Source organism: Podarcis filfolensis, assembly GCF_964270895.1.
Source record: "Podarcis filfolensis genome assembly, chromosome: W".
Classification (NCBI taxonomy): domain Eukaryota; kingdom Metazoa; phylum Chordata; class Lepidosauria; order Squamata; family Lacertidae; genus Podarcis; species Podarcis filfolensis.
Genome location: NC_139619.1, coordinates 24,286,856 through 24,310,565, shown reverse-complemented (window position 1 = coordinate 24,310,565; position 23,710 = coordinate 24,286,856). Strand labels below are relative to the sequence as shown.

Genomic DNA, 23,710 nt, shown 5'->3' with positions numbered 1-23,710 from the left:
TTGCCCAAAGCAGGCATTGCTGTAAGTGCTGATCAGCTGACTTAAGTTGGAGAAAATTTGTGAACAGCCATCCAACCCACCTTCACCCTTTTAAGTTGGCTGCCGAAAAGAAATGAGGGTAGGTGGAAAAAGTCCTCTTCTCACTTTTGTGGATGAGCCCTGTTCAGTTCCTGCATAGTTCCTTGCAGCCCAGAAAGGACTAGGCATCTTGCGACTGAGAAGAACCAGATTAAGAACTACCACCCTATATCATTACTTAATGTGGATTACAAAATTTTTGCAGACATTTTGGCAAAAAGACTGAAGAGAGTTTTGGTGGGAGAGATTCACAAAGACCAGGCGGGCTTTCTTCCAGGAAGACATTTATCTGACAATGTGAGAAACATAATAGATATTTTGGAATTATTAGAAGCCAATATTAATACTAAGGCAGTATTAATATTTGTGGACGCGGAGAAAGCCTTTGACAATATCTCTTGGAGCTTTATGAAAAAGAATCTTGAAGGGATGGGGGTAGGCCAAGGTTTTGAGAATGGTATAGGTGCAATTTATTCTGAACAAAAAGCTAAACTAATTGTAAATAATGTGGTTACTGAAGAATTTGCTATTGAAAAAGGGACACGACAGGGGTGCCCAATATCCCCATTACTTTTTATATCTGTCTTGGAGGTTTTATTAAATATGATCAGAGGGGACCAGCTGGTTAAAGGGATTCAGGTCGGAGCCAAACAATACAAACTGAGAGCGTTCGCAGATGACCTAGTATTAACTTTACAAGAGCCAGACACTAGTACGAAAAGAGTTTTAGATTTAATACAAATATTTGGTCAAGTAGCAGGTTTTAAGCTGAATAAACAGAAAACGAAAGTACTGGAGAAAAATCTAACAGTTGCTGAACAGTTGCTGAACTGTTCATAGTGAAACCGGTTTAATGGTAGCAAAGAAAGTGAAATACCTGGGGATTAATCTGACATCTAAAAATGTGAACTTATTTAAAGACAATTATGAGAAATGTTGGACAGAAGTTAAGAAAGATTTAGAAATATGGTCAAATTTGAGACTTTCCTTGTTAGGCCGAATTGCTGTTATTAAGATGAATGTTTTGCCGAGAATGTTGTTTTTGTTTCAAACATTGCAGATTGTGGATAAAATGGATTGTTTCAAGAGGTGGCAGAAAGACATATCTAGATTTGTCTGGCAGGGCAAAAAGCCCAGAATAAAATTTAAGATATTAACTGATGCAAAAGAAAGAGGGGGGTTTGCCCTGCCGGACTTAAAATTGTATTATGAATCAGCGGCTTTTTGCTGGCTGAAAAACTGGCTGCTTCTTGAAAACACAGACATTTTGGATCTGGAAGGGTTCAATAACAGGTTTGGTTGGCATGCATATATATGGTATGACAAGGTTAAAATTCACCAAGGTTTCAAAAACCATATTGTTAGGAAAGCACTATATAATGTTTGGATTCGGTATAAAGATCTGTTGGCTCTCCCTCTCTCTCTCAACATCCCCATGCCCATTTTATCTTTACCCTGTAAGGTGGGTAAGGCAGAGACAGTGACTCAGTCAGGGTAACCTATTGAGCTAGACAGCTAGCAGGGGTTTGAAACTGAGACTTTCTGGCATTAGGCTGATACTCCAAACAAGGGGTGGGGAACTAGTAGTCCTCAATAAGTTGTTGGATTCCAACCCCTATCATCCCTGGCCATTGGTTGTACTGGCTGAAGTTGAGGGGAGGGCAGCAACATTTAGAGTCACAGTTTTCTTGTCCCTTCTCTAACCACTTCACTGACTCTGCTGCAGGCTCTGGCCCTCCAGATGTTGCTGAACTACAATTCCCATCAGCCTCAACAAGCATTGCCAATGGCCAGGGCAAACAGCTCTATTTCAGTGATGTCAGTTAGCTGCGTGTCCTTTCCCTCTGGCCTGGCTGTTCAAACCTCTGACATTGCTATCTTCCTCTTCCTGAAGGTATCACAGAATGCTTAGGAAGATCAGGAAACGCAAGGTGCTGAAAGAATTCGAAATGTTGCGGAAAAGTAACCCTGAGGCAGCTCTAGAAGAGCTAGCTAAAATTGAGAAAGTGCGTATTGAGGTGGGTGCAGCCCTCTTCCTGTGGTACTGTCACGGGGCTGCCAGGGAATGCCCCGGAACTGAGGGAGGGGGTGAAACAGGAGCCTGTAGAAGACACAGGAGAAGCAGAGGAGGAAAAGCAAGGGGGAGGGCCTCAAGCGGCGAGAATGCTCTCTGATGCTGAAGAGCAGCAACACCACTCTACCAGTTCAGGGACAGAGGGAGAGGCGGTGCCCATTCTTTCAGCACAGGACAGGAGGGGGTTAAAGCGTAGGGAACAGAGGTGGCACTTGGGACTTCCCAGGCTCCTCTGCTGGAAGAGGAGCCGAAAGCCCCCACTTCCTGGATCTGCTACCGAGGACTTGGACGCATGAAGCATGTTCTGTACCTTGTAAATACTATGTGAATAAAGACTGTAAATATATCTCTGAGTGAGCAGAGGTATTCCTTGCCAAAGGCTTCTAAAACCATCACAGGTACCGAGATGAGGCCCCTCTGCCTAGTGGAGGGCGCTCTCTTACTGTACTCCATCATAGTGACATTTTGCCTTACTTCTCTGTGCAGGAGAGGATGAGCCTGAAACACCAGAACAAGGGCAAGTGGGCCAAATCTACAGTCCTCATGGCAAAGTACAACCTAGAGGTAAGAGATGTGTGGAGGGAGGAGGCTTTATCAGCCAAAACCCACTCTTAACATGTAATTAAACCAAGGCAGGTGCTTGAGAGATTTGATTGAGCTGAAATGTAGCTTCCAGAAAAGGGTTGGCTGAAAATATCAGGCTATTCCCATAGAAGTGCTTTTTAGAGCACCTTTAACAACATTTGCAAGTGGGTGATAAAAGACCTTTCTTTTGTCCGCTTGCCTTCCCGCCATTGGGTGGATTTACATCCAAAGCCAAAAACAGATGGCAAATCATTTTCTGGCCAGTTGCAATTCATACCCTTTCTCCTGGGAAATTAAAATTCTTACTTGGGAGGGGGAGGAAATAGTAGTGAATTATTGTAAGTTGGGCTGTTAAACATTTTACTTGCTTCCTGGGGGGTTATTAGAGGGGTGTATGCTTTGCTGGTCCTCTTGTGGCTGAAAATACGGGATACTGTAAGTCAGGGGAGGGCCAATGATAGATCTACAATCTACTGGTAGATTGTTGGACAATTTGCAGTAGATCAGCAAGCGTTTCTGACTTCTGATTGTTTAACAACAGCTATGTCAAAAAGAATTCTCCAGCACCAGATTGTTCAAGATCTTATCTGAAATAATACAGAAACAGGTTTGTCTATGCAAACCATCCCAGTATCTATGTTGGCTTTTGGGGTGCAGCAGATAACTGTCTCCTCCCCCTAAGCCTCCATTTTGCATATGGTGACACCTTCAAAGGTAGAGTTGTCATATTTCAAAAAGTGAAAATCTGGACACAAAAGTTGTTGAGATTTTGGGCGGTTGTTTTTTTGCCAGAGTTGTTGAGCTGTGTATGTATGTGTATGTGTGTGACAGACTTTTAAAAGCTATTTTATGGAAAATAGGCAAAAACGGCACTGCTGACATGAGTTACCGTATGTCCAGATTTTTCTGGACATGTTGCCGATTTCCACCTGGACACGGCTTCCAACTGCAGTATTCCAGATATGTCCAGGAAATTCCAGATGTATGGCAACCCTATTCAAAGGCTCTACTCTTTGCACCTGGCTTTGGGGGTTGGATGGACCTGGGGTGGTTCTAGTGAAGAAGCAAAGAATAGATTTTGTAAGCCTAAGGTCAGCAAGTAAAGGCTATTGCCTGCCTGCATTTCTAGGCTAGGCAAGCCATGCAGGAGCAGCTGGCCCAGAACAAAGAACTGACCCAGAAAGTATGCCCGGAATCTGATAGTGAGGAAGGTGGCAACGACACTGATGCAGAGGGGGATCTTGTGCCAAGTGTTGTCAATGAGAGGCCTGCTGGGCTGGATCCAGACAACCCCTGGATGTTAGGATGGCCCCACACAGAGCCCAAGGAGGACCTTCCAGCTGCACCAGAAGACAGTGAAGAGAGTGACGAAGAGAAGGGGCCACCTGCAACCAAGGAGGAGACTTTGCTGCAAGGCTTCGTTGCAGGTCAGCAGGGCCAGGGCCATAAAACAATGCATGGTGTGGGGGAAATGAACAGATAAGGTGCTTTTATTCCTTGTATAATACAAGGGCAGGGTCATCCAGTGAAAATGATAGGCTGTATATTCAGGATATTTTTATTATTTTATTATTATTATGATTAATTTTCATTTCTCATAACAATTATTCAATATTGTTAGGGAACTGCCATCAGCTCAGAGGCGAGAGGTGGAAGGGCAGTTGAGTTACAGGGAGCCTCCGAAGATCCGCGGAGGAGGAAAGCCACGCCTTCAGTGGGGAAGGGGTGCAGGTCTCGGAGGATGCAAGGGAGAGACACAGCTCCGAGCATGAACAAAGCGGGGGGGAGGCAGGTCCCCCTCTGCCCACGCCCTCTCTGCGCAGTCAGTTTATGTGCAGAGAGGGGAGGCGTAGGATGGGGGTCAAAAGACTGCTATGCTGGGGAAAGTTTAAGGACCGCCCACTCCCAGATTCTGCTAGCGACTGAGCAGACATGGAATTGAGACGCTCTGCACTGTAAATGCTTTGCACAGAGCCTTGAAAAGACCAGTGGGAGTCTTGCCTGTTTGCTCTCGAGCAACCACGCTGGCATACATAACAAATATCATCATTTAACATCCGTTTTCTAGTTTCCCCCCTCCCTGTTGACTTCCCCCAACTTCTATTTCTGGTTTGTTACACCAAATGTTACATTCTGTTTATACATAATGTTCTGTTATCACTAATTCTGTTTCTTGTTCTCTGTAAATAAAGTTGTGAATGTTTATTTAAATCCTGCCAACGAGTCCATTTTTTGTTTTGTTTCTGCAAGTATGTTGTAAAGGGTTCCCATTCTCTTCCAAAGTCACTATTGTCCTTTTCACGCAGTTTGTCCGTTAATTTTGCCAGTTCTGCATAGTTCATCAATTTTTCTTGCCATTGTTCTTTAGATGGTATTTCTCCAGTCTTTTTTTTTTTTTAATCTAAGCATGGATGGTTTTTTTAAACTTTTAATTTATTTAATCATTTTTTCAATACAAACAACAATCGCAAAAGACACAAAAAACAAAAACCATAATAACACTAATAATACAATTTGACAATTCAGAATACACTGATACACTGATATACCTATGACTACACCTTTTTAACAATATTTTCCCACCTCTCTCTCCTCCCCCTACTTCCCACCACTATCCGCCTTATCGCTTAAATATTCCTTCCAGATTTCTTCATATTTATCCATTTTTAATTTGCTTTGACATGCAATTTGTTCATATGTAGCTAGTCTGTCCATATTTTCAATCCATGTGCTCAATGGAATCTTTTTCCGGCTCTTCCAATTCATCAAAACAAGTTTTTTCGCTTCTAATATAGCACGGTACACCCATTTTTTTGACCCCTTGTATTTTCCCACATTTCCGGAATATAATTTAGAATTAAATTTAATTCCACTAAATAACAATTTCTTTTTATTACTCTTGCTATAAATATCCTCAACTCACACCAAAATGATCTTATCATCGGGCAGTTAATCATCATATGTACTAAGTTCGAATTTTTACTTCCACATCTCCAGCAGTTGTCTGCACTTGTTATTTTCTTCTGGTGTAGTTTTGCTGGAGTCCAGTAGACTCTAAATATTATTTTCTGTTGAACAAGTCTTAGTCTTAGATCCATAGAGGCTATTTCTGTTGATTTTATACTTGACTCCCATATATCATTTGTTATCTGTACCCCTAACTCTTCACTCCATTTTTGTCTATAATATTCTAAATCATATTTCTTCCTGTTGAGTAGGGTTTTATATAGTGCAAGTGTAGAGTTTTTTGTTTCTGTTGCAGAGATTAAATCTTGTAGCAGCATGGGTGTTTCCGATGCTGCTAGAACGTCAGGGCCAAATTGCCTTTCCAACGTATGTTTCAATTGGATGTACTTCCCTTGTGTTTCACTGGTTAATCCATACTTTACTTGCAAAGTCATATATTCCACAAATTTTTAATTTTCATCAATTAATTGATTCTATGTCAAAATACCTTTTTTATTCCAATTTTGCCAAATTATTACTTGATTTCCAATTTTAAATTTTGGGTTGGCCCATATTGTTAATTTCTCATGCTGATAGGGGTCATCCTTATTATTTTTATTTTTATTCATCCAAATTTTTATAGGTGCTTTAATAGTCTCCAGGATAATAGGATATTTCATAAAATTGGAGCCCAGTTTAGTCCACTCTACAAGAGGTTCAAAGAAACTATATTCGAGAGTAGCCCAATTGGGATTCCTGCTAGCTCTCCAATCATTAGTCTTACTCAGCAGGTAGGCCTGGTGATATAGTTCCAGATTTGGGAGACCAAAGCCACCTTCCTTAGTTGCATTTTATGTAGTGATATTTTTGGTGGCTTTGTACCCCACAGGCACGATCTAAATAGTTGATTTATTTTTTGGAAGTAAAATTTGGGAATATGTATTGGTAATCCTCTAAGAATGTATAAAAGCTTTGCAACAACATTCATTTTGAGGACATTAACTTTTCCCCAAAGGGAGAGGTTTAGAGGTCCCCACCTTTCAATATCAAAAGAAATATCATTTATAATTTGATTCAAATTAAATTTTATAATTTGGTCTATATCTGATGAAATCATTATACCCAACTATTTAATAAAGTCTTTGCACATCCTAAATTGATGGTTTCTATACAATGTAGCCCTTGGCCCAATTGGTAAAATATCTGATTTTGTCCAATTTATAGAATATCCCTATATTCTGCCAAAGGTTTTTATTTTCTCCATAATTTTTGGAATTGTATCTTCTGGTTTTGTAATAAATAAAAGGATACCATCCGAAAATTATACAATTTTGTAATTATCTTTGTTGTGTTTTACACCCTTGATATGCTCATCCTGAATTATTGCTCTTGCTAATGGTTCCAGGCACAGATTAAATAATAACGGAGAAAGAGGACATCCTTGTCTCGTTCCTCGATTTAAACTAATCAAATTCGAAATTCTTCCATTTGTAACAATCCGGGACGTTGGGTTTTTATAAATCATGTAGATCCAATTACAGTATTCTATAGGGAAACCAAATTTACGTAACACAAACCATATGAATTCTTTATATATTCTGTCAAAAGCCTTTTTTGCATCTAATGACAATATCATAAACTCCTCTTCATCTTTGTTTAAATTTATCAAATCTATTGTTAATCTGATGTTATCTGTAGCTTGTCTTGTTTTTATAAAACCTGTTTGATTATTAGGTATCGAGTCTTGAATAACTTTTTGTAATTTTGCCGCCAATATTGCATTCAAAATCTTTGCATCAACATTCATTAACGATATTGGTCTATAATTTGCACATTTAGTAGGGTCTTTATTAGGTTTTGGTATAATTATTATTAAAGCTTTATTGAATGTTGTAGAAGATATACTTTTATGAGCTATTTCTTCATAGACCTCTAGTCTGGGGACTAGTATATTTTTGAATATTTTATACCATTCTATAGGAAAACAGTCTGGTCCAGGTGATTTCCCATTCCCCATTGTTTCTATTACATTCTCAATATCTAATATATTTAGGGGTGCTGACAGCATATCTTTTTTATCTTCTTCAATGCTTGGTATTTTGATATTTTGAAAGAAGTTCTCCATCTCATCCTCTGATATATTTTCTGGCCCTTCATATAATTTTTTGTAGAATTAAAAAAAAAATCATTATTGATATCTATTGATGAGGTCGCTGCGATGTTATTTTCATTTCTTATTAAGGGTATTATTTGGTTCGCTTTCTTTTGTTTTAGACAATTCGCTAGAATTTTTGTTGGTCTTTCTCCCTATTCCCAATATATTTGTCTTAGACTTAGGCTGAACTCATTTTTTTTAGCTAGTATATTATTCAGTTCTAATGTTAGTTGTTGTAGTCTTTCACATGTAACATTAGATGGGTTATTTGCCATATTGCCCCATAGTGTTTTTAAAGAAATTTTTAGATTATTTTCTTTTAATCTTTGCAGTTTGGCTTTGTTGGCAGAGAAGGATATTATCTTCCCTCTGATGTAAGCTTTATATCCTTCCCATTCCATCAGTCTTGATGTTGAAGCTTTGGAGTTATTTTTAAAATATATTTCTCCAGTCTTCCAGTTTTCTGCTATTAGGATTCTTGCTGCCATAGGTAGCGTACATGAATAATGTCCGATTTTTCTCCGGCATTTCTTGTCCTAGAATACCTAACGAAAAGGCTTCTGGTTTTTCCACAAAGGTTATTTTAAACATTTTTTTCAATTCATTATATATCATTGCCCAATTTTTAAAAATAATCTTACAATCCCACCACATGTGATAAAATGTACCTTCCCCTTCTTTACATCTCCAACAGTTCTTTTGTTCTGTTTTGTACATTTTGTTATATAGGCCTCTTTCCATGTTTCTGGGACTTCCCCTGTTTTTAAAATCTCATTCATCATATCTTTTAAGGGAATCACAAGCTGTTCATTTGATTTTTTATAATACTTTGCTGAAATTCCATCTGGTCATGGGGATTTGCCTGTCTTTGCTTGATTTATTTCATCTAATATTTCCTGCGATGTTATTTCAGCATTTAATAATAACCGTTTTTCATCTTTTATTTTTGGGAGATTGCTGTTTTTTATATATTCTTCCATCAGTGTCTTCTTTACAATTCTTTTTTTATAAAAATCTGTAAAGTACTTTCTAATTGTGTAACAATTTGTGAATTTCCAATTGATCTTCCATAAATTTTCCCATTGGGCCATGGTTATTGAATGGCCAAAATCCTGGGACCACCTCACCATTGCCACTGTTACCTCCTCCTCCTTGACTGTCCAGTCAAGAAGGAGTCGATAAGTTTTGGAAAGAGTTTTTCTTTTAGAATTTACAAGATCAGATTCGAATCGGGAAATTTCTGTTGAGAACCCCTTTTGTTTGTCAGATTTAAATTTTTCAAATAACTGATGGTATTGGAACCAGTCTGAGATGTGTTCTCTTATTTCCTCAAAGTTTTTTAATTTTATTTGGTTATCTTCATTTTTTAGAAGTGTTTTATATGTTGGCCAGCTTTCCTAAGTATTTTTCCGTTTTACTGCTATGGCTTCTATTGGAGAAGTCCACCACGGGACTTTAGGCTCCATCAGGTCTTTATATTTTTCCCATACAGCAAAGAGTGACTTTCTTATTATATGGTTGGTAATTTTTTAATGAATTTTCGCTTTTCCATATACCAGGTAGGCGTGCCATCCCCAACGGTTGTCAAAACCTTCCAGATCCAGGAGGTGCGGATCCTGCAATGTGCACCAATCTTTTAGCCAGGTGAAACAGGCTGCCTCGTAGTAAAGTTTTAGGTCAGGTAGAGAAAAGCCTCCTCTCTCTTTTATGACTATTAAGATCAGGTGTTTAATCCTAGGTTTCTTCCCTTCCCACAGGAATTTGGAAATTTCTCTTTGTCATATCTTGAGACAACCAGTATCGGAATCATTTGAAATAAAAAGATTAATTTTGGAAGCACATTCATCTTTATAATGGAAATCCTACCCAGAAATGTTAATTTTAATTTACTCCAGGTTTCAAAGTTTTTTCTAATCTCTAACCAAGTTTTGGTGTAATTATCCTGAAATAAGTTTATGTTCTTAGGGGTGATCCCAATACCCAGGTATTTCACTTTTGAGGAGATTTTCAGGCCCAATATTTTTTTCTAAGTCGTCCTTTTCTTCCGTGGTTACATTTTTAACAAGCATTTTTGTTTTTGTTATGTTCAGCTTAAAGCCTGCCACTTCTCTTTAAAGTACTTAATGAAGGCTTCCCATATTTCCTTTGGTTTGTCAGTGATCTTACCATTATGTTTTATCTTATTTATATAATTTTTTTGCTCACTTTCCCTCATTTGCCATGCCAGTAATTTCCCTGGCTTGTTGGCATGTTCAAAATACTTTTGTTTCATCATTTTAATTTTCCAGCTTATTTCCTCATTAATCAACATTGAGTATTGAATTTCTAATAGTTTAATTGCCTGTTTAACTGTGTCTTTACTGGGGGGTTTTATTAATTATTTTTCTTTCTCTGAAATTTCATCTAAAATTTCTTTCTTTTTCTTTTCTCTTGCCTTTTTCTTAATTGAGTTTTGTTGTATAAACAGTCCCCTCATGACTGCTTTGCTAGCGTCCCATACTGTTTGCAGCCTGGTTCTATTATTAAGATTTAATTCAAAGTAATCTCCCAGTACCTTTTTTGCCTTTTCTAACAAGATTTTATCATCTAATAGATCTTCATTCTATCTCCATCTAAAGGTGTATTGACTTTCTTTCAGAATTTCCATTATTATAGGACTATGATCCGACAATGCTCTGGGATCTATTTCAATTTTTTAAACTTTTGATTCTAATTCTTTTGAAATCCAAACTGCATCCAGTCTGGCACTACTGCCATGTACATGTGAAAAAAAGTTAACTGTTTATCAAGCACATGTTTTACTCTCCAGATGTCTATTAAATTCAATGTCTCTGTCATATCAAAAAAAGTTTTGGGTAGCCTACCTTCTTTGGTGTGTTTTTTCCTAATTGTTCTGTCCATCTTTAATGATGGTACCCCATTCAGATCTGCCATTAGTATTACCTTCTCATCTGCAATCTCCAAAAGATCTGTTTCAAATTTTTGAAAGAATTTTGATTTATTTTCATTTGGTGCATATATTCTCACCAATACTATCTTTTCTCCTTGGACTTTGATTTGTACCATTAGAATCCTCCCTTTATCGTCTTTTTGGATTAGCTTGGGTTCAAGTGCAGGTTTAATGTAAAATACTACACCACGTCTTTTAGCATTGTCTGCTGAAATAAAATCCATCCCTAATTCTTTTATTAATCAGAATTCTTTTGTGTTTGTTTGCTACGTGTGTTTCCTTCAGGGGAAAAAAGCATATTTTGACTGCTGTAAGAAGCAATCATTTTATTTAGCTAGTTGACAAATGTTTGCATTTATTTTAAAACTCAAAATAATTAGAAAAAAATGGATGTATTAAAATGATATGCCTGGGTAGGCTTGCTGGGGGGGGTGTATTCAAAAAAGTTGATTAGTGAAATGTTTGGGTCTGCTGATATTAACCATGATGGCAATATGGAGCATCCACATTCCAAGGCAATGTACCCTTGAGTACCAGTTGCTGAAGAGCAGCAACGGAGAGAGAGCTTTGGTTTTCCTACCCTGCAGGATGCTGGGCTAGAGTGATGTCTGATCCAGCAGTGCCCTTCAGATGCTATGATAATTTGTGTCGTGTTGTTGCTTCAGGTCTTAACGGTGAGGAAGCAATGCCCAAGATGACGGACGTGCTTTTACCAGCACCTCCAAGTCATGTGCCAGAGGGGCCACTCCTGAGTGAGAAGCTGGAACGGCTTCGTACCTTAGAGGATATGGAGGCCATGGAGCCAGAGGAAGTCCCACGGGAAAACAGAATGCTGGAAGTCAACGTTGCTGAACTTCAGCAGCCTCTGGAAGCTGAGTCATCGCTACCGCCCAAGGATAGCAAGACCCAGACCTCCAATAAGACAGCCAAGCACAAGGCTCTGATTGATCTGAAGGCAGTGTTGGCTCAACCACTTCGTCCCATGCAGTGTCCGTTTTTGCCTTCTGCTGTACAGGATGAGGTGAGCACCATTAGGAGGGGTTAATCAGGGGTTCCATGGATCCGGAAGAGCTAAGTGCTAACGCTTTACTTGCACTGTGTCCCTTCAGGCTAACGACATGGGAAGTGTTCATCTTTGAAAGCTCCCCAATGGGAGAAAGCTAGTGTGTCAGGGAGAAGGTTTAATCTCCTTGGCGTGTTTGTTTTCCAGCTGCAGGGAGCCTTATCCCAATGCATCAGGGAAGAGACCAATGGTAGAGAGTATGCTTTATATTAGGGATGGGGCGGGGCTGTGGCCCTCCAGATGTCATTAGTCAACACCCATCAGCTCCAGTTAGCATAGCCAACTATGCTAAGGGTAGTTGTAGTCCAATAACATCAGGAGGTCCACAGGTTCCCCTTGCATCACATGTAGAAGAGCTTTGGTTCATTCCTTGTTTTGTTTCTCGTTAAAAACTGATTTTGGGTAGCAGAGTTGGAAGCAGTATTTGCCTAGAGTTATTGGAGAGCCAGCACTGAGCTAAAAGGGCCAACTGTCTCACTGTATGAGAAAGCCAATCATTGCCTTCACAGATTAGCTTTTTCAGAGCAGGCTAGCCCAGTTCAGAAATGAATGGCAAACTAGGGTTTGTTGTTAGAAGAAGAAACCTGAGGCTCATGCACTCCTCCACATGTATGAAAGGAGGATGAAAGCTTCTACTTTACCCCTTTAAAAAAAATGTTTTTATTTGAATGCACACACATTTTGTGTGTGTGTATGTGTGTGTGCACGTACACACACACATACATACATACATACTAATAGAGTATTAAGAATGAATAATAACCTGGTGAAAGCACCTAAACATCAACAACAGCAATTACAAAAAACAAAAACTAGGCTATTAACATTAGTACGATTTATATGCCTAGAGAAACTTAGACATTAAAATAGGAGTAACTAATAATACAATGATACCTCTGTTCTCAGACAAAATCCGTTCGCTTTTTCAAAAACCGATGCACGGCTTCCCATTGGATTCAAGAGCTTCTTCCACTCAGCGGAAGCCATGTTGTACGTTCAGGTTCCGAAAAGTGTTCGAAAACGGAAGCATTTACTTCCGGATTTTCGGTGTTCAAGAACCGAAACGTACAACAACGGAGGTGTTCGGGAACCAAGGTTCCACTGTATAACCAAAGGGACATTACAGTGGTGCCTCGCAAGACGAAATTAATTCGTTCTGCGAGTTTTTTCGTCTAGCGAATTTTTCGTCTTGCGAAGCACGAAATCCCATAGGAATGCATTGAAAATCAATTAATGTGTTCCTATGGTCAAAAAAAGTCCAAACAAAGCCAAATTTGGTACAACAAGAGTTTATTAACTGCTCTTTAAAGTCACACATACTGTAAAGAGCATTTGAAAAATTGCAGGAACAGTAAATTAAGTTTCTAAACATGACAGAAAAACATTTAAAAATCAACAAAGTGTACAGTACATTTTCTAAGACTCGGGGGGACCACTTGAAGAAGGTTCCTCTTCCACTCTTTGCTTCTTGCTGAAGAACCTGTCCATGGTCTGCTGCTTCATCCGCCTTTTCAGCACCTCCCTGAAAGGCGACATGACCCTCGTATCAAAAGTGTTCGCAAGGTCATGTACCACGTGCTTGTCAGGGTGGTGCCGCTGTGCAAAAGCCTGCACATCCTTCCACTTCTAGCAAATGTCCCTCGGTTCTTTGGAGGACAGCCGTTCCTCAGTTGCTTCCTCCTCTTCCAGCGAGGCCTGCTCCTGCGCAGCCTCTGCCTGCAGTTCGACCAACTCCTGGGTGGTCAGCTCGTGGTCGTGCTCCTCCACCAGCTCGCTGACGTCCTCCTCTGTGACCTCCAGGCCCATGGTCCTCCCCAAGGCAACAATGTCCTGCACCACTGTTGACTCTGGTGCATCAGAGTCACTTGGTGCCACACAGTCCGGCCACAGGCTGCGCCAAGCGCAATTCAAATTTCTCTGGCTGATCCCGTTCCAGGCCGTGGTGATCATCTTCAAGCAGGTGACGATGTCGAAGTGGTCCTTCCAGAATTCCCGCAGGGTGATGGTGGTGCAATCAGTCACCTCGAAGCATCGCCTGAAAAGCTCCTTGGTGTAGAGTTTTTTGAAATTGGCGATGACCTGCTGATCCATCGGCTGGAGCAGTGGCGTGGTGTTAGGCGGCAGGAACATGATTCTGATGAAGCTGAACTCCTCCAACAAGTCCAACTCAAGGCCTTTAGGATGAGCAGGAGCATTGACCATCAGAAGCAAAGCCTTCAGCGGCAGGTCGTTGTCCAGCAGGTACTCTTTGACAGCAGGGCCAAAAGTAAGATTGACCCAGTCCACAAACAGCACACGTGTGACCCAAGCCTTGCTGTTGGATCGCCACATGACACTCAGCTGCTCCTTGTCGACCTTGTGTTTCTTGAAGGCCCGTGGGTTCTCCGAGTGGTACACCAGCAGGGGCTTGATCTTCAGGTCGCCGCTTGCGTTGGCACAGAAGAGCAGGGTCAGATGGTCCTTCATGTGCTTGTGGCCAGGCAACCTGGCCTCCTCCTGTGTGATGAAAGTCCTTTTGGGCATCCTCTTCCAAAACAGCCCGGTCTCGTCGCAGTTGAAGACCTGCTGTGGAACGTAGCCCTCCTTCTTCACAGCCTCCAGGAACTCCGCTGCAAAGTCTTCAGCCGCAGGAACATCAGAACTGGCAGCCTCTCCATGCCTGACCACGCTGTGGATTCCAGATCTTGCCTTGAACCGGTCAAACCAGCCTCTGCTTGCCTTGAAGACTTCTGGCTCGCCTGAGGTTCCTGGCTGTTCCCGGATGAGGTCTGCGTGCAAGGCCTTGGCCTTCTCACAAATGACGGCCTCAGTCACTGTGTTCCCTGCACGCTGCTTCTCTTCTAACCAGATGAGCAGCAACTTCTCAACCTCCTCCAGAACAGCTGGGCGGTTCTTCACGATCCTGGTGACTCCCTTGGCTGCATCAGTCGCAAGGATCTTCTCCCTCATCTTCAGGATGGTCCCGATGGTCGATGGATTCCTCCCATACTCCCTGGCGAGGTCTGTCACACACATTCCACCGTCGTGCTTCCGGATGATCTCCTTCTTCATTTCCAGCGTCACCTTCTCCTTCTTCCTCTCGCCGGCCTCTGCAGCAGCAGTCTTCTTGGGTCCCATGGCAGCACAGCTCCTACCTTCGCAAACTCAAAAAAAAAAAAAAAAAAAAGAATCAGTGCTTCACATCCAAAAAATTCAAAAGCACCCAGCCACCCACCACACAGAAATTCAAACCCAGAACCAAGTCCTTGAATTCCAAACACCCAACCCAAAATCCAAAAACCCCAAAAAAAGTTTTAAAAGTTTAACTTACCAAATGGCTGCAAAAGAAGTTTTGGAAAAGCTTCAAAAATCACCAAAGTCTTCTAAAACCTCAAATGGCTGCAAAAGAAGTTTTGGAAAAGCTTCAAAAATCACCAAAGTCTTCAAAAACCTCAACTGTTCCCCCAGCACCCACCCACCACACAGAAATTGCAAACCCCTCCCCAACTGTTGCAAACCCCTTCGCAACTGTTCCCCCAGCCCCTCCCCAACTGTTGCAAACCCCTCCCCAACTGTTCCCCCAGCCACCCACCGCACAGAAATTCAAACCCAGAAATTATTTTCAAAAAAAAAACAACATGGCCCAATGGTCACAGAAAATCAGAAAAATGCAGAAAAAACCACACAAGCTCCCAGATTCTTGCAAACCCCTCCCCAACTGTTCCCCCAGCCAGCCACCACACAGAAATTCAAATCCAGAATTTTTTTTAAACAACAGCAGAGTGGCCCAATGGTCACAGAAAATCATAAAAATTCAAAAAAAAAAAAAAACCACACAAGGCGATGGATGCAATGTATTCCAGTGAAGTGGAGCAAAATGTGACTCGACGGGAATTGATGGGGTGCAAGCAGGGAAGCCAATCAGTTAGAGACTACTGGTCGCGCTTTGCGATGTTGATCCACCGGCTAGGGTGGAATCTGGACTCTGAACCCATTCAAATGTTGTTTGAGGAGGGGTTGTCCCCAACTGTGAAGGACGAGCTTTCCCGCGCGCCCCGCCTGCAGTCGATGGATCAGCTGACCAAGGCTGTGCTTGCGATTGGAGTGCGGCAGGAAGCGCGGGCTCAGGAGAAGCGCGAAGGGAGAGGGGAACGTTGCCATGACTACAGCATTCCTGAAATACCAAGGCAGCCTTCCCAGCCGGCTGAGCCAATGGAAATAGATGGAATTAGATGGAAATAGATGGCGCGCGCGGGGTTTCAAACTCCAGTGAAGGTCGCAAGAGGGAGGGAAAAGATTGGAAAACCAACAAGAAGTGTTTCCTCTGCCAACGGCCAGGACATTTTGCCAGGGTCTGCCCTCAAAGAAAGGCCTGGCAAGGGATGGTGGGAGCTGCTGGCTGTGAGGAGGAGGGGGAAAAGGGACAGGCACAGGGAAACGCCAACGCTTGGCTGCCAATCAGCGGGCACAGCAGCCAGGCCAACAACCAATAGAAGTGCCCCAGCCAGACCCTCCCAGGGCAGCTATAGCCATAGAAGTGGTGCTAGAACTCCCGAATGGGCACCCAGTCAAGGTGAAGGGGCTGCTGGATTCAGGCAGCTCCTGCAATTTCTTCAGCAAGGACTTCGCTCTAGAGCACCAACTCCACCTGCTGCCCCTGGATTTTCCCTTGCAAGTGACCACCATCGATGGCAGGGAAATTCTGGGAGGGGAAGTGACGCACCAGACCCCACCAATGAGAATGAGGGTTTCCAGGCACACGGAGACCATTGCCTTTCACGTAGCCACACTGGCAGGACCCCCAATAATATTAGGGATGAGCTGGCTGGCACTACATGATCCAGTAGTGGCATGGCATCAGCAGTCGGTCACCTTTGGGTCAGCTTACTGCTTGGAACACTGTCTAGGGGGGGGGGAACCCAAGGATGACCGTGGCCAGGGTGGCTGGGATGGCTGTGGAGCCAAAAGGGGAGGTGCTGCCACAATATGCTGACCTGCAGGAGGTCTTCAGCGAGAAGGAGGCGGATAGGCTACCCCCCCCATAGGCCCTTTGACTGCCAAATCAACTTACTCCCAGGGGCTCAGCTGCCGGTGGGTAAGCTGTATGCCATGTCTGACCGGGAAATGCAGGAGTTGCGGGAATTTATTGACAAAAACCTGAAAAGAGGTTTCATAAGAGAATCAAAGGCGGTGGGGGGCAGTCCGGTGTTCTTTGTGGACAAAAAGGATACTAATCAGCCTAGATTAGTCGTAGATTTTAGGGCCTTGAACCTTGTATCAGAACCCGTGACCTTCCCAATGCCCAGGATTGACGACATTTTAACACGGGTGAGGCAGGGGAAAATATTTACTAAGCTGGACCTCCGGGGAGCGTACAATTTGATTAGGATGAGGGAGGGGGATGAATGGAAATCCACCATGTTCACCCCCCTGGGGGCCTTTGAGTACTTAGTTATGCCATTTGGATTACAGTCGGGCTCCGCCTGCTTTCAAGCATTCATGCACCACGTGTTGGGGTCCTTGCTGTACAAGAACTGCGTAGCCTTTTTGGACAACGTCTTAATCTATTCTGACAATGAGAAGCAACATGTCAGGGACGTCAGGGAAGTGCTAAAGAGACTGCAGAAGCACCAGTTGTGGGTCAAGCTGGAAAAATGCCAATTTCACGCAAGGGAGGTTGAGTTTCTGGGGTACAAGTTGTCAGACAAGGGCCTAGCTATGGACCCCAGCAAGGTGCAGGCGGTGCTGGAATGGAAGGCCCCCAAAACCCGGAAGGACGTGCAGAGGTTCCTAGGGTTCAGCAACTTCTACAGGAAGTTCATCAAGAACTTTGCCCACTCGACAGCACCCATCACAGATTGTCTCAGTAGCAAAAAGAAGTTCGTCTGGACAGAAAGTGCCCAGCAATCCTTTGAAAGACTGAAGAAGGCGTTCGCTTCGGAAGAGCAGCTCCTGCACGTGGATCTGCAGAAGCCCATGAGGCTGGAGACCGACACGTCAGACCGAGCCATCGGAGCGGTATTGTTGCAGCCAGGGGCCCAGCAGAGCTGGAGGCCGTGCGCCTTTTTCTCGAGGAAGCTGAGCAAGTCGGAGCAAAACTACACAGTGTATGACCGCGAACTGCTTGCAATTTATGCAGCATTTCGACGATGGAGACATCTGCTAATAGGGGCGCAGCACAAGATCCAGGTGTGTACGGATCACAAGAACTTGGAATACTGGAGGACTGCGTGAGTACTCAACCAGAGACAGATTCGATGGGCACAGGAGTTCTCCAAGTTTTCCTTCGAGATCCGGTACGTGCCGGGAGAGGAAAACGTAAGAGCAGATGCTCTCTCCCGGAAGCCGGAGTACATGGAAGGGGAGGGACCGCCGGAAGTCAGACACGTGTTCCCCGAGAACCGATGGGTGTGTGGGGGAGTGTTGGTTGGGAAACGAGAACTGGCCGGGCTTATTAGAAACGACGAATTTGCTCAAACTAAAATCAGGGAACTCCGGGACGGAAGGGAAAACCATGGAGGGTTTGAGGAAAAGGAAGGGCTACTGTACTACAAGAGGGCGCTGTACGTACCGGGGGAGACCTTGAGGGGAAGGGTACTCAAACAACTCCACGACAACCCAACAGCATGGCACTTTGGTCAACACAAAACCATGTTGCTTGTCACCAGGCAGTTCTGGTGGCCAAGGGTAAGGGAAGATGTACGGGAATATGTACGGGGGTGCGACCGCTGCCAGAGGGCAAAGGGGGAGAGGGCTGCCCCCGCAGGGTTACTGGAACCCTTACCCACGCCGGGAAGACCCTGGGAGGTGGTGTCCATTGATTTTATGACAGATTTGCCCAAGTCAAGGGGGAAGACAGCAGTCATGGTAGTAGTCGATCTACTGACAAAAATGTGCCATTTCATAGCTTGCTCACATGCGGTGACGGCAGAGGAAACGGCCAGGTTGTTTGTGGATCACATCTTCAGGCTGCATGGGGCTCCCTCGAGGGTCATCTCAGATCGCGGGAAACAATTTACTTCCCGGTTCTGGAGGAAGCTCATGAGCTTGCTGCAGGTCGAGGTGGGCTTCTCGACGGCGAGACACCTGGAAACCAACGGGCAAGCAGAAAGAGTGAATAGTATACTCCAGCAATACCTACGCTGCTACGTCAGCGAGAGACAGAACGATTGGGTAGACAAACTAGCGCTGGCTGAATTTGCGTACAATAACACTGAACATGTGTCCACGGGAATGAGCCCGTTCATGGCCAATTATGGGTGTCACCCCAGGGCTTTCCCGGGGAGGGGGGAGGAAGGGTGGAGTGTACCTGCGGCAGAGCAGTTTGTGGAAGAAATGGAGGCCTTGCACCAGCAACTTAAGATGAACTTGGAACGGGCTAAGGAAATTTACAAGAGGCAGGCAGACAAGCACCGTCGGGAAGGGGAGACCATACGGGTGGGAGACCGGGTGTGGTTGTCAACCCAAGGGTTACCCTTTAAGGGAGGGTGCAAGAAGTTGCAGCCAAGGCGGCTGGGACCTTTTGAGGTAACACAGCAGGTGAACCCCGTGGCATTCAAGCTCAAGTTGCCTGACAGCATGAAGATACACCCGGTGTTCCATAGGTCCCTACTCTCACCGTACAGGGAGGGGCGGGGATTCCCGGGGCGAGAGGGAGAAGTCACCACACACCCGCAGGTAGAGGAGAGGGAACACCACAACCAAGCCACGGAAATACTCGATTCAAGGTGGCGAGGGCGCCAGATGGAGTACTTGGTAGCTTGGGAGGGAGAACCCAGGTCAGAAAACACGTGGGTCCCCGCGGAGGCTATCAATGACGGGTATCTTGTGGAGGAGTTCCACAGCCTGTTTCCAGATAAGCCAAAACCACTAGCGAGATTCTGGGAGGAGCAATTTGGTACCACAGACGATGAAGAGGATTTTGTGGGTTTTCCTGCCTCCGAAGAGGAGGGAGGAGAGGCGTCAGAGGGAGAAGAATCAGACTGGGAGGCCCACCCCGCGGGAAGAGATCGGAGCGGGTGGGAAGCGGGTTTTGAATCCTCAGAGGATGGCGACAGCTCCTTCCGGGGATTCCCCGCATCGTCGGCCGAGGAAAGGGATGAAGTTGGATCAAAAGGTCAGGCCGGGGGTGGAGGGGGTCTTGGGGGGGAGGTGGATGTCAGGGAACTGCCATCGGAGCCAGAGGCGGAGGCAAGGCTCCCAAGCGATGCTGGAGAAGGGCCCAGCAGGGAGAGAGAGAGCTCATCGGCTGGGGAAGGAAATCAGCGTAACACCAGGGATAAAGGGGGGCAGATGGGGGAATCGGCGAGGGGGCTCCAGGACTCCTCGCCGGAGACCAGCGGGGAGAGCACGGGTCCTCCGCTACCCACACCCACCCTGCGCAGAAGACTTCCGCGCAGGGAGAGTAGGCGGAGACTTGGCGTCAAAGAACTTTTGTGCTGGAAGAGGTTCAAGAAACGCCCACTGACGGATTCTGCTAGCGACTGAAACAGCCACGAAGTGAAGGGCTGTCCAGACAGAAAAGGTTTAACCAGGCAACCTAGCCAGGAGTGGCGGCAACTTACGCACGAGCAACCCCTATAACCATTACACTTACCAAATGGCTGCAAAAGAAGTTTTGGAAAATCTTCAAAAATCAACAGAGTCTTCAAAAACCTCAAAAAAGGCTACCACACCGCGTGCTATGAGTTGCTCCTCGAAGTCAAGTCGCAACTGCACCTCTTCAAGCAATGCACCCTGGGTATTAACGGTTTTACGAAAAAGGAAACAAACTTGCAAGACGTTTTCGTCTTGTGAAGCAAGCCCATAGGGAAATTCGTCTTGCGAAGCACATCGAAAAACGAAAAACTCTTTCGTCTAGCGAGTTTTTCGTCTTAATAGCCATTCGTCTTGCGGGGCACCACTGTATTATGCTTTCACTTTTGAATTAATCACAGTTCCCTGTTAAGTCCAAACTTGAGGAACTGTGGTTAGATGTCTTCAATATGCTAGTTTATTTTTTAACGAGCAGCAGATAAAACAAATTTCTGTTCCACAAGTTCAGACATAACAGGGCTTACAAGCAGGTAATTTCAACCTGCTTTCACATAAAGAAGGGGAGAGAGGAAGGGACAGCAGCAGCACACTGACAATAATAGAATCGTAGAAAGGAACCATGGAAGGAACCGTGAGAGTATTCTAGTCCAACCCCCTGCAATGCAGGACTCTTGCCCAACGTGGGGCTCGAACCCACAACCCTGAGATTAAGAGTCTCTTGTTATGCAAGTGTATTGTTATCTGATCAGCCTTCCAGGTGGTGTTTGACTATGGCTCCCATTATCTGTAAGCATTGGGTTTGCTAACTGGGGGATGATGGGATTTGGAGCCCATCAGTATTGGGGGGGCACATTGGGGTAGGCTGCAATGTGACAAAGCATGCTTTGTCATTTAGTTTGAATCATGCCAGCATGTCTCAAGCAGACAGCTTGTGTACTACAGGAAAGTATTTGAGGACCAAACTGCTCCAGAGAATTCTTGCAAGCGAGCTGAGTCACATGCTGCTGGGAAAGGGAAGGAGGTGTTTTAAAATCCAAACACCAGAGCTCCTGGACAGTCCTCTGGGCAGAGAAATTCCTTCCTGCTCCAAATCCCTGCACTGAGTCAGACTCTGTGAGCAGAAGCAATTCAGCAATCTCCTCGAATGAGCTTTCATTGGATGCAGTTCCTTGCCACACAGCAGTATCTTGCTCCTTGTTGGTTAAGGATGCAAAGTGGGGAGGAGACTCATTTGTCTGTTCTCTTCGTTCATTGTACACCTGTCTTTTGGCTCCAGCAGGGCCTTCAAAAAAGCTTAACAGCACTTTCCGTAAAACAATTACATTTCCAATTGAGCATCAAGATCACTGTTAGATTATACTCTTCCTGTGTTAGTTACCTATTGTCTGGAAATCCTGTGAGACTCCTTGTCCACCTGCCTGCTGATCTTTTTCTCCCTTGCAGCTAGAGATGGGCAAAGACCAGCGACAGGTGATCCGGGAGGCCTTTGCAAGTGACAGCATTGTTGCCAACTTTATGAAAGAAAAGCGTCGGGCAGAGCAAAACAGCAAACCGAAAGTTATCAATCTGGTGCTTCCAGGATGGGGCGAGTGGGGAGGTGCAGGACTACGGCCGAGTAAGATGAAGAAGAGACGGTATGTTCAGGGTGGAAGCTTAATGGTCTGTCACTGCCAACTGTTACCTGCTTCACCTCCCTTCTTCCTTTTCTTTTTTGCCTTCTAGGTTCCTTATCAAACCAGCAGCTGGGTCCCCAAGGAAAAACAGGCACCTGCCCAATGTTATCCTGAGTGAACAGCGCAATATTTTAGCAGGGGTGCATCAGGTGAGTTTATCACTCTGGCCTAGGAGGCTGCTGTTCACGCTTTCAGCTGCAGAAACAATGTGGGGAAAAGAAGATACAGTATAAATGTTCTTAGACTCATAGAATTCTAAGATGTTAGAATTGACTTCTTCTTAATTATATAGTTGGAAGGGACCTCAAGGGTCGTCTAGTCTAACTCCCTGCAATGCAGGAATGTAATTAAACTCTGTGAATTTAACTGAGGAAAGACCATAGCTCAATCAGGAGAGCATCTGCTCTGCATGCAGAAAGTCCCAGCTTCCATCCCCTGCCTCGCCAGTTTAAAAGGATGAAGTGATGGGGAAGGTGTGTGCGTGGATTGCTGAGAAGTAGACAGTTCTGGGACAGATGGATAAATAGTCCAACCTGTTATAAGGCAAATTCCTATGTACTTGATTGGGTATGTACAGGCAACACCCTGTTTGCATGGGGTTGTGTTCTGGGTTATTGCACGCGTCAGCAGTTGCGCATAAGCCCATTCTGCCCTTTTCTGGGGCCAAAAGCAGCACGCATGTTGGTGGCCAGACGACAGTCAGGTGTGCAGAAAATGGTCACTGCCTGTACTGTGTACCTGATACCAATTCTTTTCTTTTGGTATTTTTTTATAAGGATTGTTTTATCTGCCTGAAGGTTGATAGAGCAGGTTGGAACTACAAAATAATAAAATGCAAGCAGCTCACCAAGACTTTGTGCACGTGCCCCCTCACTCCCAGGAACTGCCTGCTTAGCTGTGTGTTGTTCCTAGCCTTCCACTTTCAGGGTGCCATTAAACTACTTCTTCGCTACACTGCAGGTGAACCAGCTGCCCTTCCCCTTTGAGAACAGCAAGCAATTTGAACGCAGCATCCAAGCACCCATGGGCCCCACTTGGAACACCCAGCGTGCTTTTCAGCGTCTGACAGCTCCTCACATTGTCACCCAGCCTGGCCACATCATCCAGCCCATCAGTGCTGAGGACAGTGAGCTGCTCTGCAAAGTGGAAAAGGCAAAAGCCATGGGAAGGGAGCCGGATTTGGCACTATCATTGTCACCCCACAATCATCACCCACACCATGCCTCAAAGAGGAAGGCTCGGCGGAGCTAAGTCCTACAGGGGCTCTGCCATACAGGCCAGACTCCTTGGGCTAACTGGCACTGTTGTCTTCTTATTTTCTTCAGTCAATTTTATTGATTTTCAGTATATAACACAGAAACACATACAACAAATGTCTTCGTTTCCCATCCCTCCCTCCCTGCCTCCGTTTGAGAAATTGAGAAATTTATTACGGCCATAGGCCCATACAGGTAAAAACAACACCTGCCTCCATTTATTCCCACAGAACAAATCAGTTTATTAAATTCTGCCAGAGTCCATTGAGTGAATCAGGTGGATGCCGGTCATCAGGGTTATCATTTTGAAAACCCAATGAAAGGATGACAAGTTTCAGTAAAGTCATCTATGTCTTCTGTGCTGTTCAGTGCTTGTACTCTCCTTGTTCATTTTTCCAGTAAGGCAAATTGTCTGT

General features: G+C 44.3%; 2 protein-coding genes across 2 annotated transcripts in view; one reads left to right on the top strand and one right to left on the bottom strand.

The window, feature by feature from the left end:
• The window catches only part of LOC310753829 (U3 small nucleolar RNA-associated protein 14 homolog A-like), a 52,093-nt gene extending 28,660 nt beyond the window's left edge, over nt 1–23,433 (top strand). The window contains exons 8-14 of the mRNA XM_083595180.1: nt 1,973–2,096; nt 2,639–2,716; nt 3,867–4,164; nt 11,454–11,809; nt 21,809–21,999; nt 22,088–22,187; nt 22,999–23,433. Of these exons, the coding sequence (XP_083451306.1) occupies nt 1,973–2,096; nt 2,639–2,716; nt 3,867–4,164; nt 11,454–11,809; nt 21,809–21,999; nt 22,088–22,187; nt 22,999–23,289 (1,438 nt within the window). The 3' untranslated portion in view covers nt 23,290–23,433. The remainder of the gene's footprint in view (nt 1–1,972; nt 2,097–2,638; nt 2,717–3,866; nt 4,165–11,453; nt 11,810–21,808; nt 22,000–22,087; nt 22,188–22,998) is intronic.
• LOC310753834 (tigger transposable element-derived protein 1-like) lies at nt 13,258–20,727 on the bottom strand. Its single transcript, XM_083595194.1, has 2 exons — nt 20,427–20,727; nt 13,258–15,229 (listed from the first exon to the last, which is right to left on the bottom strand). The coding sequence occupies exon 2, from the start codon at nt 14,966–14,968 to the stop codon at nt 13,478–13,480; it is 1,491 nt and encodes a 496-aa protein (XP_083451320.1). The 5' UTR covers nt 14,969–15,229; nt 20,427–20,727; the 3' UTR covers nt 13,258–13,477.
• Nucleotides 23,434–23,710: the final 277 nt, after the last annotated feature.